Source organism: Pundamilia nyererei, unplaced genomic scaffold (assembly GCF_000239375.1).
Source record: "Pundamilia nyererei isolate P.nyererei 1_Seehausen unplaced genomic scaffold, PunNye1.0 scaffold00241, whole genome shotgun sequence".
In the NCBI taxonomy this organism is placed as follows: domain Eukaryota; kingdom Metazoa; phylum Chordata; class Actinopteri; order Cichliformes; family Cichlidae; genus Pundamilia; species Pundamilia nyererei.
In genome coordinates, this window is record NW_005187642.1 from 746241 (window position 1) to 765259 (window position 19019).

At 41.8% G+C, this 19019-nt stretch overlaps 1 protein-coding gene across 1 annotated transcript; it reads right to left on the reverse strand.

The window, feature by feature from the left end:
• Positions 1-4214: 4214 nt before the first annotated feature.
• LOC102209321 (uncharacterized) lies at positions 4215-13396 on the reverse strand. The gene is made up of 14 exons (XM_005749344.1): positions 13302-13396; positions 12966-13104; positions 12803-12852; positions 10632-10737; positions 10100-10258; positions 9891-10008; positions 9724-9785; positions 9441-9566; positions 9249-9361; positions 8994-9155; positions 8701-8897; positions 8343-8472; positions 5338-5531; positions 4215-4691 (listed from the first exon to the last, which is right to left on the reverse strand). The coding sequence occupies exons 1-14, from the start codon at positions 13326-13328 to the stop codon at positions 4457-4459; spliced, it is 1818 nt and encodes a 605-aa protein (XP_005749401.1). The 5' UTR covers positions 13329-13396; the 3' UTR covers positions 4215-4456.
• Between the last annotated feature and the right edge of the window lie 5623 nt (positions 13397-19019).

A 19019-nucleotide genomic window follows, 5' to 3' on the forward strand; every position in this document is an offset into this window, starting at 1 on the left:
GAGTCAGTGGTGCCTTGGCCTACTTTCCAAACCATCGAGGAGCAAATAATCAGCTCGAGCTAAGGATTTGCCTGGCACTCTTTCAAACGTGGATGCTTGTGAAACATCCCTGTTTGCAAGTGTTGGGTTTCACTGAGAGACTTTCAGAGTGTTTGCCATTTCTTGTAGCTAACAGGGAGGATTTTGAGACCTCTACTGCCACCTAGAGTATAATCAGAGGAGGATCACGAGGGACTGAGCTGCGTGGCTAGACAGGATTTGTAATCATCTTTACAACACCAAAGTGAATTGCAATGCAGTACACGAAATCAAGCTCTTACTTGAATTATGCACATCACAAGTCATAACATGGACACCCATCACTTCCCTGTGTCGATCGTTTCAATACTGGATACTCTGTCTTTATTGTAGGATTATTTATGCCAAACACATGACAATTCCTGGTTTGGTTTTTTGTGGATTTGTTCTTTCACTGCCTCTCCTTTCCTTCCTCGATGAGCCTACTCACAGCATAGAAGTAATGCCAGAACGGTTCCCACTGCCAGAAATTGCCCGGAGGTTTATAAATGAACTATTTGTTGTTCAGAGTGTGGGAAGATATTTCTTTTTATTATACAAGTAAACCCGACAGCAGCGACTAAAAGAAGAGAGGAAACCACGGATCATCAGAGGCTTAAAACCCTTTTGATGTATTATCCACCTCATTTTTTTCATATTCCCCCCCTTCCCCCCTTTATAGTCTGTGCTACAATTCTTCTACACAATTCAAAATATCCCTGCCACTCATCCCACAATGATTTTTCTTATCACCAGCTTCATCTCCTTTTAATTAAACCTTTCACTGGACGGAGACACGGACCATTATGTTCTCTATATTTCAGAGAATAGATGGAAAAATGACTTAACACCTTATGCTGACCTTTCTCAATCACTGCCCGCTGGCAAAGCTACACAAAGCGATTTCCCCAACATATTTATCTCATCCAAAACACACCTTAGACTTAATCCTAATGGCCTTTTCATTACCCTTTTAATTAAGCTGCACTGTGAGTGTTAAATGTCTCTCGGGAGCTTATGTCATATCTAACCTATACACGGTCATTTGGGGTAGTTAAGCCAACATTAAGCACAAAGTATAGCCATCAATTACTCATGTTGTTCTTTATCATGCTTGTGTTGCACAGTAAATAAGCTGAGACGAGCTCTCATTTACATAGCAGCCGTGCTCGTGTTGCAGGCATAGGGGAAAACGAATAAATGCAGGGTTTCAATATATTCAGTGATCTCACTGCAAATGCTGATTGTTTGAGTTCTTGGATGAGTGAGAAATTGTTGATGGAGTAAACAGGGGTTTATTTATATTTTTAAGAAGCGATGCATGCAGGGTTTTTCAGACGAAGCTGAAATTAGCCAGAATTCATAAATATGATAATAAATGTTTGACTTAATTGTTTTTTTATATGTATATTAGATATGCAAAAATCATGAGGCCACTGAAGTTATTAAAGTCTGTGTAATATCAGCGTTATGAGCCGTTGTGCAGAAGTTGCAGTCGATTTGTTTTGAGCTCAGCACCTGGACAAGGAAGACGTGCATCTATTTTTTGCATTATTCAAATAAATCTATCAGAAGATTACATTACTGATTACCGTTCAAAATGTGTTTTTCCCAACCTCGAGAATCCATCCACACGAGGAGGATAATTGTTATACATTCCCTGTTCTGTATGAATAATGGGATCTAATCAGAATCACTTCATAATCAAGCCCAAGAGGCATTTTCTCATGCGCACCAACAAGACAATTGTGGGAGCATCACTGATGTTTGTGGGATTCCCAGTAGATGGCAGTATTTCCTCACATCCTCCTTGTGGTAATGAACGCAGGGGAGAATAAACCAGAGACAAAGGTCAAATAATATAAAATAGTGGTCACCAGGAGACCGGGGACTTTCTCAAGTGCCTAGTGGAGCTACTTAGTGTGAGATCTGCCGGAGGAAAAGGCAGAGGTCCCATTTCCACCTCAGCAAAATGAAATCAAAAGCCCCTGGGATTTGAGGCTGACCTTCCTAGCTCCCACTGCATTTGAGTGATTACTGAAATATAAGAGACGGGATGGTGCAGAGCTGAATTGTCACATAATCCTTAACCGCAAAGCTACATAATCGCCTGAATATGAATTGTTTTACATGAATTAACAATTATTGTGTACTGTAATTAACATTTGCAGTGAACTGTAATTTGGAGTCTTTGGAGCGGATACAAACACAACACACAAGAGCATTATTATTACAAAGAAAACAAGGAGGCCGAGTTGTTTCTGCGTTAGGAAACAATGCTCTGTACTGTAAAGTGTAATATGAGGCTAAATGCCAAACTTGTTTGTTTAACGTTTCAGTGAAAAGGAATTCCTTTGGTTCGCTTCAGACCTGCATGCATTTTATTGGGTTGTGTGGGATTTGGGCAGGAAACCAGAGCTAATGCCCCCTCTCCCACTTCAAACGGATGCCAGGCACCCTTAAATGTCATGAGGTGGTTAGAGAGTTGACGGAGGTGGGAGGGAGCGGAGATTGAGGAGTGGGAAGCTCGGGCTCGCTGGGTGGAAGAGAGAAATCCAGCCACAGCGGGCTCTTCTCTGAGCTTATCAGCATGTGCTGGATGTAGCTTTATCGAGGCTGCTAAGGCAAACCAGATGCAGCGTAAGCTGCTCTGTGCCACTATGTGTCAGGTACAGCCTGGGTCAACCTGAGGCGCCTCAGCAGAATAGGAAGAGGCCAGTATACATTTCAAACTCACTGCAGATGTTCCCGACTAGTGTACAGTAGAATGTAAGCTCCCGCAGCTCATCTTTTTGACTTTGAAGACTTTAGCAGGTCTCATGTTGTCACTTCAGTTACTCACCCAGATGGATTTCTCCTAATTTTTTTTTTTTGTCAGATTGACAGCCTGCAGTAGTTTATAGCCGGGGTATCAAAGCCTGCGAGTGTGTGTTCTCGGGTGTGTTGGTCACTGGGAATCCCATGTTCTCTTTCCAGCAGTAGTGTTTATAGGATTTTGCCTCATTTTCTCCAGTGTTAATTTATTTCCATGAAGGCAGCCATGACACATTCTCTCCTCTGCCTTCTGTCTCTGTGTGGCTTAACTTTACTGAGCTATGAATTTCTCTCCTCGTCTCTCTACCCCGAATGGAAGAATAGGCTAGACTGACTTCAGTTGCTGCTACATGGTTATTTTGACAGCGAGCGTGATCATGACTTTTAATTCCTCTCCCGCTTTTCCTCCCTTTCTCAGTTCTTTCAGTCTCCCACAGCCTTGCTATGAAGCTATAAGTGTCCACACCCTGCTATTGCATTGTTTTGTGGCTTTGGATAACTTCTCATTGTATTGTTATCCTTCCCAAAGTATGTCATTTTGGTTCATATGTGTCAGTGGGTAGATGAACATGTTGTGGCGCGGTTGACTTCAATTTCCCATGCCTGTGACTAAGCATTTCAAATCTCCAGCTTGCCAGTATCACGCTCCTCCCTCGCTGCGGGTCTGTTTGGCAACGAGAAAATACCATCTCTCTCATCATCTGGATTATATGGAGCTCATTTGGCTTTGATTGCAAAACCATTAAGGCACAAATGTGTCGGTGACTGACCTGTGACCTTTCTCATCAACTGACAAGCCAAACTGGTCTCATCACTCTTCCTCTCAGGCTCTTTGGACCCTTGGGGTCTGGGTCAGGGTTTGGTAGTGTTTTTGCTGTCTTTCTGTCAGACTTGCATGATCCACTGCCACTTTACGAGGGAGAACGAGGCTGAGAAATGAGGCATTTCCGGGCTCAAGGGTTTATTCCTACAGCACAGTGGATTACATTACAAGTTAGAAAGGGGATGGGGGGGTGTGACTCATCTTTTTAAGAAATATTTTGCTCCGAACGCTGACCAGACGATCTAAGAGACAAACCTGTGCAGGCGGGATGTTTTTGGATGCGCCTGTAAATTAGATCACTTTTGTAAGACTATTTCCAGCCTTACATGTGTTTTTAAAAAGTTGAAGCATGCACAGTAATCAGTCTTACATTGTGACACCCTCAGTAACTACTCTGGTGGATGTTAAAAGAAATGCTTATCACATATCTAGTGGAGTGAAACTGTCAAACTCTGTGCTTCTTCATTTTAGTTGAAAACAAAAGAGGATATAAAACAGGGAAATGTAGTCTTTTCTTCTCTTACTTTTTTTTTTTTAATAGCTGTTCCTCCAGGCATACATTGAAATGCATTTCATGCTAATAAATACCAAAAACAAGCTGGTGCACACATGGTGAAAAACAGCCCTATTGCTATTTGATATTCTGAACTAAAAGGCAGCTGTCAACAACTTTTGATGAATAGTGTCATCAGTACAGTAAAAACAACAAAAGACGACATGGCATCTCACATTACTGGACAGTTTTAATACTGCTGTGTGTCATCATATGGCTATCACCCTGCGCTGAGGACGGGTTTCTGTGCTGCCCACGTCTCCCCCTGGGCAGCATGTTTGCTCCAGATCACAGCTAACCATGTGCTGCAGGGACGGAGGGGAGGGGAGGGCAGGCGGAGGCTGACGAAGGACCACGACTTGAATGCTGGGGCCCTGCCGCAGGAGGTCGGTCAGCTCTCCGTGTGTTGAGTTGACCACCGACACACCGTTCACCTCCACCAATCTGATAGCAAAACACACACATGCAAAGATAACGTGTTAGATCTTTATTTCAAGTTATGTGTGGAGAAAAAATACATCTTTGCAGGTAAATGTAAGACCTCGGCTTATGTAACACACAAAAAATGCTCTTCAAATCACAGAGCATTAAAACTGAAAAAGCTACACATTTACACAGAGCTCGTTAAAAGCCCTCTATTAGTTTTTCTTTATAGACACCCAGGTTAAACTTAGAGCAGCTCCTTGTATTTTTTCATTAGCTGTGTAAAGAGCATTGGCGCGAATGCTGCGATGAAGGAACACAAACAGCGAGCCTGAAAGACTCTTTTCAGCTACCGTGATTCTGTCACACAGACTTCTTTTTCCCCTGCAGTATTGTTTTAAATGATGGGCAGTGTCTCTAAGCACAGTTCGTACTCGCTGTAATTCTATAATTTCTTAATTGCATGAAGTTCTTTTATCTGTTCCCTCTCACTCTCTTCTGCATCCAAGTATTGCGTTATGTTGCTTGTTTTCTGATGGGTTGCCATCGCTACCACGCGCAGAGACAGAGTGAATGAAAGAATGGGTGAAATGAGTAAGATGCTGAGCTCCGCTCTCACTAACTAGCGTGCATTTATGAATACGTTTTTTGTTTTTGTTTGAGTCACCTGTCATCCACACAGAGCTGTGAGTTGCCCGCCTCGACCACCACAAGTCCGCTGCCTTCCCCATAGCGACAGGAGAAGCCGTAACGGCCATCAGGGTTCTGGTTCTCCTGTACGACCAGCAGCATGGCCGGACGCTGCGGTGACACCAGCTGGCTCAAGCTACCAATGGGTGAAGTCTTCTTTCGAGCCTTTTCCTGAAAGCAGAAAAAGAGCGTATTCCTTAAAGCAAGCAATCAGAGACAGCTTAGAGACAGATGGTTGAGATTTGAAGGCATTTGCAGTGGAGTGATACAAATTTATTGCAAAATCTGCTACGTCCCATGTCTCACTTACAGTAAATAGATACACAAACCCTGGGTAGTGAAGTCTCAGCCACGGCTGATTTTCAGGAAAGTTCGGAGAAGATCAATACCACTCAGTAATACTCATTTACAGACGGCCTCCAGCTTCATCATAGATTTTTACAAAATAATGAGAGACCATTCTCAGTATAGGGTTCAGGTTTCCTCTTCTTCCTCTGTGTAGGTTGCCAGCTATACAAGGACTGACTTCCAAACCAGCTTCTGTGCCAGTGAAACATGACGCTAACTCAGTTACCATTTTCTTAAGATAAACTTTTAACTTCATTATTTTTGCTTCTTAGAAAACAAACTAAAAAGATTACAGATATCGTACGTGGAAATCTACGGGAGATAAAGGCCCAGGCTGCGTCAAAGCCAGGAGACCACCAAGATGTAATGATTAGCTTGGGAAGCGATCGCACCACAAGTAGCTTGCAGGGATCCGAAATAACTTGTGAGTCCGACCGCTGAATTCCAGTGTTCACTTATCCAGCCTCTTGGCATACTCCCCTCCCCCCCTGCATGGCGTGTGAATGCCTCGGAGCAATGGATGCCGCTTTTTCGGGGTCAGGGGTCAAAGCTAAGGCTTCTCTTTTCTTCAGACAAGTGGGCCAGACAGGATATATCCACGGAAACGCAGCCGAAGCCCCTCGAGGAACAGACTCTAATGCCCAGCGTTTTCCCTCTCGGCTTGCTCCGTTTTGGACGCACGCCAAGAACCCGAGGAATTTTCTCTTCATATTCTTCTTGTTTACCCACAAAAGCTGATCAAATCCCAGCCTACCTGAGCCAGACATGGAGCGCATCTCCTCCCCCACCAGACACATTAGCAGACCAAAAGCAGGCAATTAAAACACAAACAGAAAGATCACAAAGGTCATTCAGGTGGGAATCACTCACACGTCTGCTCGGCGACAAGAAATATTGCCGTATATTGCACGAATGCGACCGTTTAAAACATCATCTGTGAAAGAGTTTTGTTTCAAACAGAGTGAGAAAAGATTCTCTGACAGGCTAAATAACATAGACGCTAAGTGGAAGGGATTATATTTCATTTGAAATGATGGGTGTTAGTAGATCTGCATTCAGTCCTGTCACTGTGAATGCAGATGCCCTGGCTGTGCACAGAGCAGAGGTCTTATGGGAAAGAAAATGAGGGATAGAGAATTGGGAGACACTGTGATCACACTGATAAACCGCAGCTTGTACGATGACTTTGTCTACATAAAAAGCGGAAACACACTCTCCGTTTCCTAAACTCGTGCATGTCACTGCAAAAAAATAGAAATAAAAGGTGGGAGATTCTTCTCAAAACGTGACCCACGCTCAAAGCGCGACTCAAGCCTGGGTGAAACATAATTCTCCCAACTTCCCCACTTTAATAATCTGTCTGAAGTTTTTGAGTCGTCCAAGCTAAACTGCTTATTTAAAGTCATTTCCTCCATTTGTTGTCGTTCCCCTCCTCCCTTCGCTCCGCGCCTCTGTTTCTCTTTCGCCTTCCCCTTCGGCTGCTTTATTGATGCTCTCCAGTTGCAATAGATCCGGGAGATTAGACTGCCGATGATGAAATATTTCCTTATTGTCTGTAATGTGGGGCAGTCTACAAGACCAAACACAAGGCGGTCTGTTCCTTATTTGAACAGCAGCTCTATCAGTTCCCAGGCTGCTCCTCAGCTCTGACCTGTGTGTTAACTCTGATTAGGTCATATGATAAACATTAGCACTGCTGCTTTTCCCACAAACTCACCACCTAAAAAAGCGTTGCCTTGGGGTGGCAACGTGACACGGGGCACCTTTCAAAGCCGAAGCCGCGCGTGTCCTTTCATGGCACCTCGTTAGGGCTTCTCCAGCAGGATAAAAGGGCCACATTAAAAAAAAAAAAGTGGGCACCTCGGGGGATAGATGGAGATACTTTTACACACGCTGGCCCGTTTCGCCACTGCTCTCTCCAAGTGGCTTTTGTCACACGCATTCCATTGTTGGTATGGTCACAGGCTCTCGAATGTCAGCGCTAAACATCATTTCTCAGGGAGAAAAAAAAAAAGTGCATGTTCGTACAATGGGTTTCACTCTGCATTGTGTACTCATTCTCACAGCGGGGATAAGTGCGCAGCTTAATGAAACAGAGCAGACACTGTGTGTCACTCAGAGGACCAAAGTTAAGAGTCTCAGATATTGGCCTTCCACTTCAAGAGGCCAAGACCACCCCTCCCAGTGTTGTCTAATTCAGTCACCAGTCGGATCAAATGTGTGAACGTCACTTGTTCTGCAGGTAAATTTATCCTCTAAGTCTGGCTTCGATTTTTAGGGCAAAGGTCAGGAACACGAGTTGCTCTGATATGGTTAGGGACAGCATGCGCAATGGCATGAAATTCCGAAAGCTCCAAATTTGACCTTTTTTTTTCTCCAGTAGCATTTTATTATCCCATACCACGCATGCCTTTCTCAATATTTAGAGTTGTTTTGGTGCAAACATCAGCTTCTCATTGTTTATTTTTAGCAGTCAAAACATTCTCTGACTCAGACCATAGAGCTTTCCCACATATTGGTGTAGCTGCAGTTCACATGCTGTTGATTAAAGTCCTGCAGGCCTTCGCTGTGCCAGTTAAACTCTACAGCAGCACTAAAAATAAATCGATGAAAGGTTCGTTTTATGAGCAGTACCTTAACGTGGCTTTCTTGCAAAGCGCTGTGGAGCTGAGCCGCCTGTCGATTGAGATGCACGATGCAGATTTCCTCCTTAAACACGTGGCAATTCAGTTTCATCTTTTCCAAGAGATGAACCTCCAACTGCCTGAAAAGCAAAGGAACCACATTTCGTGGAAGTTCAAGCTCACATACACAGAAACAAATGTGGTTCAGGTAAATGTCATTTACTACAGTCTCAACAGATCATTAACTACTACAACAGGTGCTTGTATTTCTAAATTGTACTTTGTCTCTGGAAGGTGAAAAAAGCTTCTTTTTTTTAAGTATTTGTGTCGTTAAATAAGTTGCTAATTAAAGGCGATGGTCCTCCTACTTCTGCTTGTCAGCTGTGAAGTCGGTAATGTTGTCTCTGAGGGTCTGCAGGTTCTGCCTTTTGTCTTGCAGTCTTCTGTTAACCAGCTCCAGTCTCTGCTTCAGCTCAGCAGAGCCAAGTGCATCGACATTCGTGTCTCCATCCATGCTCTTCAACTCTGAGCAAAAAGCTACCAGGCCATGATGGAGCTCTTGGACCTTTTGGGGACGTAAAGATCAACCAGATCATGATGTTTAATATTAATTTAGTACAATCATTTTAGTGTTGCACATTTTTTAAACACAGATATGGACCTGACGGATGACATTTTGTAGTGAGGCCACTTGTTGGTTTAATTCCCTGATCCGCTCTTCTTTAGCCAGCTGTTTGCCTCGGATGTCATTGGTAATGTTATGATTTTCATCTGGGCTGTTCTCCTCTGGACTGTCTTGGGATGCAGAAGCAGTCGGTTTGTCCTACAATTTAAAAAAAAAAATCATACAGAAAGCTTTGTTTTGGTGTTTTTGAGTTTTATGCTGGACTGTTTATTATGATTGTTTTTAATCTACCCTTTTAACCAAGTGCAGTTCCAGCTGACTGCTCGCTGCTGCTGCTGCAGATGATGATGATGATGGAAGTAGAGTCCCAATCTGTTGATCTGGTGAGAGCTCCTCTGGCGAACCTTCAAATTAAATCATATATTTAACACATTTACTGCGTAAACAGTATGGCTTAGTATTTTTGAATAATGCTCAGTGAACCTTGCTTGTCTTTTAGTGTGAAGAGACTCTTGTCTTCTGTCATTCCCAGCATCTTGATGCACAAGTCCATAATCTTTCCCACTGTTGTTTCCTTCGGGGTTCTGAGATGAACTATTCGCTCCGACGCTGAAACACAAAAGTAAATCACAGGTAAAGATGACTCCTGTTTCATCCTCAGTGTATGTTGCCTATGGAAACATAATTGAATATTTAACATTCACATCCATTCATTGCAAAGAGTGCAGACACTGAAGATCTTAGCAAACTGAGCTTTAGTACTCACCGTTGATAGTAATCTCTATTAGTTGAGCACTCCTCTGCCCTGCGTTGTTTAGGCTGTTGTTTCTGTAGCAGAATTAGATTACCAGGTTAAAACGATGGATTGGTTTTGTGTTTGTTTTGCTACCTTTTTTTAAATTTCTGGAATTCACATTACATGAGTGGCTTCACCTCAGCTTGAAGGAACGCCGATTTGTATTCAAACAGCTCACATGAGGAGAAGACTTGGACTTAGTCATTGACACCAGCGTTGCAGTGAATGTCTCCACATCACCAGGCCCCAATGATTCTGTTTAAAAAGGAAAACATCAATAAATTACATTGTTACATTGTTCATTGCATGAATTATTATTTGACATAGTTTGACATAGTAACTATACCGAGCAATGAGTCGATTCTCTGAGTCACCGTGCTGGGAGGGTGAAGCTCATTATAAATGGCCGACAGTAACTTCTCCCTGTCCTCCACTGTGCTAATGTGGAGGGTGTCCAGAGTGTTCACATCTACAGACGCCATGTCTGCACCACACAGATTTGCCTCTGCAACAAGCATTTATTCATGTATCAGCTGATTTTAACAGCCATCAATAAACTGTAAACGGCAACAATCAAGACCTGAAAATCAAGTATTGTTAAGACATGTAATATTCAAAATGCAATCAAAACACATGCATCATATTTTAGAGGGCAGATACTATGGATTAGTAGGCTGTTTGATTTAATCAACAGGACTTTCTTGAAGACGTTCCTCTTTTTATGCATTAGACACTGACATGTTTCAGTTTTAAGAGGTTTAATACTCTTATATCCTCATCTATTTTTCCATCTCAATTTAATAGCATTCATTAATTACAGTTTATTCCATCTACACTAAAAAGAAACCAATATGCATTGTCAGTAGACGGTGTTTTACCTTTGATGAAAGGGATACACTTTTGTAGTCCAATACTGGTAAACCACTGGCACACCTCTTCAGTGTTCAGATCCCTGAAAGATTTGGCCACTTGCCTCTCTACATCCTGGGGAGAAGGAGAGGCTAGACAGCTGCTAACTTGTACCAGATTATACAAAGGCGTGGAACAAGTGTGTGAAAACACACCACACAAGTATATACACTCAAAAAAATGACTCTTTGCCCTCATAAACAGGAAGCAGTAATTTTAAGTAAAGTGCAACTGAAGTACATCAAAGCAAAGGTTTATTTATTCAAATGGTTAAATATTAAGAAAAAAAACCCATGCTTGATTCCATTACATTTAACGATTTACACTGTACCTATGTAACAAATTCCATGGGAAATTTACGTGTAATCAAATTACTTAAAGTCAGCATTTTGGACATTCATATTTTTTGAGTGTATAGCATTACACCATACACACAAGCATCTATAAACCATTGGTTATGAGTTTTGGCATACAGCTGTGTACTAAAAAATGTGTATATCTCTGTGTATTTCAACTAGAATGGTGAATTATCCAAAATGAAATCATATTTTTGTATTATTTCATATTAAATCTCCCTGATATAAGTCTTGCACAAATCTGCTTTCCAGCAAGTTGCAAAAATTTTGTAATAATTTTCACGCACTACTCTTTAGCAACTCCTTGCTGTAGGAGTTTTATTATTTTACCTTCTTCTTTGGAAAAATAGTTTTTCCCAAAAAATGTTGACTGTTGGGGTGTGTACTTGGGTGTGTACTGAAAGCATAACTTTCGGCTTTATTTTGATATTATCTGACTAAAGCATGCGCTGCCCACACATATGGGCTTCTTGCTATGCTGCAAGTTCACATAAACAGCCATTACTGTGTGAAATAATTTTGCAAGGATGGCTGCGTTATTGGTAGTATGACTCCTCTGATATCATCTAAGTGCTGCTGCAGCTGTGTTTTGGCTCATTCGTTTTCGCTTCAGTCAGTTCTTTGCCATGAGGAGCCATGATGCATCAGGCACAGCTCAGGCCAAAACTTAACACTCTGCAATACTTTTACGTTCTTTTGTAATCTTGTTCGTGCAGTTACCACTTCTACTGAATTGCAGTCGTACCGATCTTATCTGTTTGTTGTTGTTCTTGTTGTTGTTTTTTATTTGCACAGATCAGATCACTTTATTTTAACTTCCTAAAACGATCTGATTACTGTTTGAGTAGTTGTTCTGTACTGTTTTGGGGATTTTGGGGGGTCTTTTTTCAGTCCAAACAGTAGTAGCGGTTGGAAAATCCTGAGAGCAGGAAATGACGCACAAAGACGATTGTGACTCAAACATCTGGATGCAAAAAAAAAACAAAAAACCCCAACAACAAGTCAGTAGGTGGTAAAACATCAAGACATAACAATGAAATTCCAGACGTGTATTCATCTGAATCACAGCTTTAATGGAAATTAGTATGACTACGTTGGATATAAGGGTTTGGACATATTACACCAAAAAGACATATTTGTGTGTTTAACTGTAAACATGTTTTTTGTCAAAGACAATGAAATGTTTAGTTAAGTGGGGACCCTAAACACAGGTTTTTGTGTAATTGTTCCCTTAGTCAGATTTTTTGTCTTTTTTTGGTTTTGTTTATGACATTCCTGGAAGAAAAACCTACAATGTCCCCTTCAAGGAAAGCTTTACAGAGTAACTATGATTAAATATATGAAGTCTGCCTCTTCTGTGGGATTTCCCCATTATGTTGCATGACACAGCAAACACAACATATTAAACCATGCAAATAATCCATAGCATCAGCACTTTTATGGCGCTCCAGCGTGAGATGTGGCTGCTTAAGATACAAGTTGCACAATTGCTTAAATGACTGTTAATGCCTGGAGATAGCATATACCGGACGTGAGTGATTGGCCTTGAAAAAAAATTGTGCTTTCTTGTGTTTCGGCTAACACGTAGATTGCTAAGGATACAAGCAATCTTGCTTGGCAAATCCTGGACACAAAGACTAAAATCCTGAGACTATTTGTTGAGTCATTGCTTTGACAGATCAAGGGAGCTGGGAAATATAAACAGAGTATATTCTATAATTGCAGCAGCTCTGGGCTGTGTGCTGATGCCACCCTGAAGGCTCGGCTTTGATGACTTACAGTACCTTCTCGGAAAAGTTTCCATTCTGATCCTTAGAATGAGGCATATAGGATGCTGTGCAAAATACACAAAGAAAAACAGATGAGCTTCTTGTAAGGTTGTGTTTCTAATTAGTTGGAATAGTAGTATTATGTAGTAACAAAGCTTGCTTGGCCATATTATATTACCAGAATCACCGACAGTTATTCGTCGCTGTCTTGGCGACCCCTCCTCTTCATGGCGTCGATCTGTGGTCTGAGTTAAACCGTGGAAAGTGGCACTCCTAGTGAGCCTGTCCTCGAGACTGCACGAACGAGTTATCGGCCTCTGTCAAGGAAAAAGCAGATTCACTTTACAGACAGTCTGTAATTTTGACTTCATACAGAGCATCTCTTGAGCAAAGGTCAGATATCTTAAAGTAGATGCTCTGTATATTACCTGAGTCTCGTTAAGCAAAGATGGAGACTATAGACTACAGAGTATGAAGCAATCATGAAAAAAAAAACTTTGGTTGATAGCCTAACCTTTTGGTGAGCAAATGTAGCCATCATGGTGGTGTGAGGAAGCGGGCAAAGTTCATGCTTGAGAATATCTGAGAAACTTGAGTCTCTGTTGGTCAGGTCATCTGCAAAGAAAAAGTCAGTCAATAAATGCAAAATTCATTATTAGAGCTGTGTTGTTGTTTTTTTTAAAAAGAAGAGGAAGAAGCAATTCAATCAAGTCCTTTTTCTTCCTTTTAAGCTAATGTGTCCTTTTTCTGGCGCCCAGGTCACCAGGTTTACTTGCAGTGCTGATACTGGACGCAGCTAGATGGAGTTGCTGGGCAACACAGTAAAGTCTGTCTGGTTGATGACATGTTTCTCTGACAGCCCACGTTCTTTCCCACAGAAAGCGCATATTCTTCTATTTTCCAAATGTCACTTGGTCAGCGAGCAGATATGTTTATTATCTGCTATCATAACAAGCAAGATGAATGAGGCTGAGAATATGACATCAAAGCCTGGCTTTTTCAGGCAGCACAGGGCAGTGATGTGATTGTGACTACTCTGACTTAACTATATGTTTTGAGACTAAAGTGTCAGGACCCCTCTGAGAACTCAAAAACAGTAGTCTGTTCAAATAGATTACAACAACACAAAAATCTTTAACGCGTGTTTTTCATTTCAGGGGCCTGTCTCTGAAAGGCTGGTTTGACATGGATTGGGGTTCAGATGGAGTCAGAATCAGATAAGACAGCGTAATTGGTTTATGCGTGTCAGCAGTGGAATCTTGTCTGAGAGCTGGAGAGACAGTGAAGTGCATAGAGGGGGGCAGCGAGCTGGCACTCTCTTCATCACCTGGCTGCTCTTGAGTCACTCTGGGAAGGATCAAAAGTCTAGTCTGCTGCAAAGCAGATTCAGAACACTCAGTGCAAAACATAACCGCCTTGACTTGAACAGCCACCTAAGGAAAGTGATGAATCTTGGCTTAATGCGAAGACATGTAGGAGCACCATCCTCTAGCCGACCTCAGACATGACAGTGTGTCTTTGAAGTGCTGAGAAAATCGCTTCCAGTCTGAATCCATGACTTCTTTTTACCATGAATGCAGAATGGGCACAAGATGGAGATGTGTCTGAGAATGGTAATGGAGGGTAGCTGTACCCCTCAATGCCAACCAAAGCAAAGGACAGGGAATTTGGTGCAGGCTGAGGGACCCGGCCTGATGTTGCCTTAAAAGGGTGAAAACTCCAACAATGGAACGATGAACTTCATTCCTAGTCCGAGTCGGCTCCGTCGGGACACGTCAAAACGCAAATAAGATGTCTTACCCTTGACTGGTTGGCACAGACAAACACATTGCATCCTTGCACCCACACCTGCAGACACACTAAACGCTCCAAGTTTGTGCGTGACAGAGTTTGGCAACTGTTTAAACACACACACACAGGGTCAGTGACAAAGCAAAGCTTGAGATTCAGAACTTTTCAGCACATTTATGTAATGGATAGGCAAAAGCGATGCTTATCGTTTCCAGTGTTATTGTCCAGCTCTGGTTTGAAAAGAGAGTCATCTCTTTGAGAGAGGGAGGAGAGCATGCTGAGTCACAGGAACCCAAAACCTGGGAACAGCTTGACCAGTTACACACTGGGAATACACACACAATGGCCAAAAAGAGATTTCAACAAAGGGGAACTTCTGCAACTCCCCAAGGAGGCTTTCGAGGTACTGTAACCGTGTCAAATAATGCCTGCAATTTTAATGTGAACAGGGAGCTAAGATCAAAACCATGAGGCAGCACAGGAGCTTTAATGGTTGGATGAAGAGAATCATCATCTGGTGTCATTTACCTCACACCTAAGTTTTTTTTCCTAAAGCTTACAAAAAAGGTTTAAACACAACCACTTGCAAGTTCATGTCATCAAAACTCACCCAAGTTATGCTCAGTAAATGGTAACAGATTTATTCCAGTGTTGAAGCTCCCTGTGATAGAGAAGGAAACAACAACTTAAATCTGCTTGAAATAAAACACGATAAAGGAAACACATACTTTTCTTTTGTTCTTTCTTTCTCTTTTGCCTCATTGCCAACTTTATATTTAGCTGTGCTCTATTTAGCCGTGTCAGCTCGTTACGTTGCAGGATGGAGCGGATGCAGAGCACGAGGCCGCTGATGCAACTCTGACATTTATTATTTGCATCTGTGCCTTTCCTTCTGTGATGCATCAAATGTGTTTTATGAGATCCGTCTGCAGTGCATTGAAAGCCTTACCTGGACAGAGTTTAATGCAAAAACACGAGATATTTTGACTTTGGAGTATGCAACATGGAAACAGGACTGCTTTGGAGTTTTTGAAGGGACACTATTCAAAGCTAAGCTAGGTGGTCTCAGTGTTTTGGCCAGGCTGGGCTGTGCTACCTCACCACTGAAAACCAAAAAAAAATCCTTTGATATTTATCTTCTCATCCAACTAGCTCCTGGCAGAAAAGGACTAACTGTAGTGTACATTTAAATAAAACTGTTAGACTCACTTTTTTCCTGAAGCTCAGGGAGAGGAGCCACCTGGAAGGTGGTTCGGAAGAGCTCACCCTTAGTTTTCTCTTTATTTTTAATTGACACAGCCTCTCTTTGTTCTCCAAGCTCATCCCTAAGGCCCCTCTCAGGTTCGACTTCACTATTGGCCGTACTCTCAGCCAGTACACATACTTTTTTTGGCTGCTCAGTCTCCACACTCTTTGTTTTATCCTCGTCCTGGTCACAAGCAGCAACGCTTCCATCAATGCCAGTTGTGTGTGTCACACTTTCCTCTGAATTCATTTCAAAGAATTTATCAATCTCTGCAAAGTCAGAGGGCGTAGGTGGAATCAGATTGATGACAGGTGGTGGTGTCAAAAAGTTTTCAGGATCCAACTTGCTTCCAGACAACACTTCATCCTCTTGCTCATCATCTTCTCCATTGCTAGAAGTGACTGCTGCTTCAGCCTGGGGCTGTACAGAGAGTGAAGACAGAGGCTTCAGCCTTTTCTTTTTCAGAGCTCTTGAGCAGGCATACACAGAGCTTGCTGAGCGAGACATGCTGTTCCTCGGGGTCAGAGAGTCCTCATCAAACAGGCTGAAGTTAGTGTTAACTATTCCCAGATCCTCCACTGTAATCTGGATAGACTCCTTCTCACCTGATCCCCGTTGATCCGAGTGTGCATGCAGAGGGGCCCCATTAATCTTTTTCTCCTGCTTCCTCAGAGGATCCTTTTCACCACGCAAACACGAGCAACAGAACAGCCTGCCCGAAAAACATTGAGGGCTCTTTCTCCACGGGCACCTCCGAGCTCGTTGTTTTACTGCATTTGCTTTTGCCATGCCTGTGACTGGCTGCTGATTATACTACTAAGCACACTTATTTCACAATAACCAGCTCAGCTTCTGTGGACTGAAATAAGACAAGAAACCGTCCCGTCCTTTGGCATAAAATGCTGCTGTGTGATAAAAGCCATAGTGCCTGCACTCAGCACAAACACCCGGCTACAACATATGTTGCTTAGCCACCAATTCATGCTCCTCAGCTTAGGTGAACACTTGAAATGAATGCTTGCCTTAATCAGCATGCTTTGATATGATAAGCAGTTCAGATACACTCTTGTTTCAGAGGACCTCGGTATTACAGCGGTGCTCGTCACAGCCTCGTAACCTCCAGTGGTGCCTGGCACCGTGATCTTGATACCTGATACATCAGATCGGATCTTGGGGCAGTTTTGTCATGTTTAGAGCAGTATATAGGGGTGTTAGTGAAACATATCAAAGTAATATCCACATTGGCCATGACCCAAGGTGATGAGATGATAACTTTTTTTTAATGGTTTAGTATGTCTTTAAATATGTTGTAAATGTATGTGTACATATATGCATGTATATATATGCATGTATATATATATATATGTATATATATGCATGTATATATATATATATGTATATATATGTATGTATATATATGTATGTATATATATGTATGTATATATATGTATATATATGTATGTATGTATATATGTATATATATGTATATATGTATATATGTATGTGTATATATATGTATGTATACATATATGTATGTATATATACATACATACATATACACATATGTATATATATGTATGTATATATATGTGTGTGTGTGTGTGTCTAGTGCAGATTGTTATATTAATATGAGGCAGTGTTCAGTTTCTCTGGAGGTCATCAGTCAGCGTGTTTGGACACAGGTGAGAATATGGGCTTGCGGATGCTTGGCTCATACAACCCGTATGGCATCGGATGACATTTCCTTCATTCCACAGGCCCAGTCCTGTTCTCTGCTACTTGATAAATCATCCAGCATCAGCTTAAAACCATTTTACCACACCACCCACATCGAAGGCTTGTATGAAAAGATGATATGCGTGCTTTTTTTCTCACGCCCATACAGTGACGGTAGAGTGATGGGAATAATTACTCCTCCCTGAGTACCCACCTCTCACCTTTCCTGGAGCGAAAGGAAGCCACTGCTGTTTGTTTCTTTGACGCTGTTTCTGTTTGCGTCTCACCTTTCAAGTTTCAAGGTGTTTATTCACCTACAATTAATGAAATCCCAGTTTAATATTCTTTTTTTTTTATCTGTGATAAAATTAATTGTATCGACCATATTCAAATAACAGGTTCAACCCAGTAAAGCTCCAATAAAACTGGATTTTTGCTTTTGGTAATATTCCAGAAATTATTATTATTTTTAACATAAATAACAGAAGTTTGAAATGATTTCAGTGTGAAGCCAGTTGACTATTGATAGGCTTAGCGCCAAGTTGAAGACTCTTTGTTGCTTTCTGGTGCTTTTATATTGCATCACTCAAAGACCTGCATGGTAGTTTCTACCGGAAGAAAGGTAATCTAAAATAAGCGCCCTGACTTTTGCTTTTAGCTGCAGATGAGAACGTGTATGGTTAGTTTTCCTCAGACATGAATATGACAGCAAAGCTACACAGCACAGAACCAAGCTGAGAGCTACTGGCTCTATAGACATTAGACAAAATGACATACTTTCCACTGTTTTGGGGGTTAAAGATTTACGAGAAAATAATCTAAAATCAATATAAAATGGCACAAGTTGGTGTGCATCATCAGAAATATGCAGTGCTTTTATGAGGGGAACTAGAAAATAGGGTCTCTGACATAATCACTATCAATACTTCAAGCCCAACAAAGGGGGGCAGTGGAGAGCAGATGCACAACGCTGACAGGACAGAAAACAGAGCCCACCACTTCTTAAAAAGGACCTCCACTGGCATTCACAAGTCTGGATAAAGTTAAACCACACAAGTGCTTTTCATTCGCAGCCTAGTGCGGCTGGCTTTCATGATATCTTGATCTGGTATTTGCAAGAATATCAAGTTTTGTCATAATCCTTTTTACATGTTGTTTGAATATACCTAAGCAGTAGGGGAACGAAAAGATATATGTAGGATTAATGTTCCGTCTCCTTTATATGGGTTGTGTTTGAAATTAGCTGAAAATCTGCGACCTTACTGGCAGATTTATGAAAAATGAGTTCCTTATGATGAATGCTGAGAGACAGTGTAAGTGACAGAGCAGACAAAAATGAATGCTTTACAGCTGCTACAGCCTGGGGCAAAAAAGTGGGAGAGATGACTGAGACAAATATGGAAACCCAACAGTCTGCACTCCCTGAGTGATGATATAAATTCCGAGCTACTCTAATTATTTGTCTTTAACTTTGCCTCT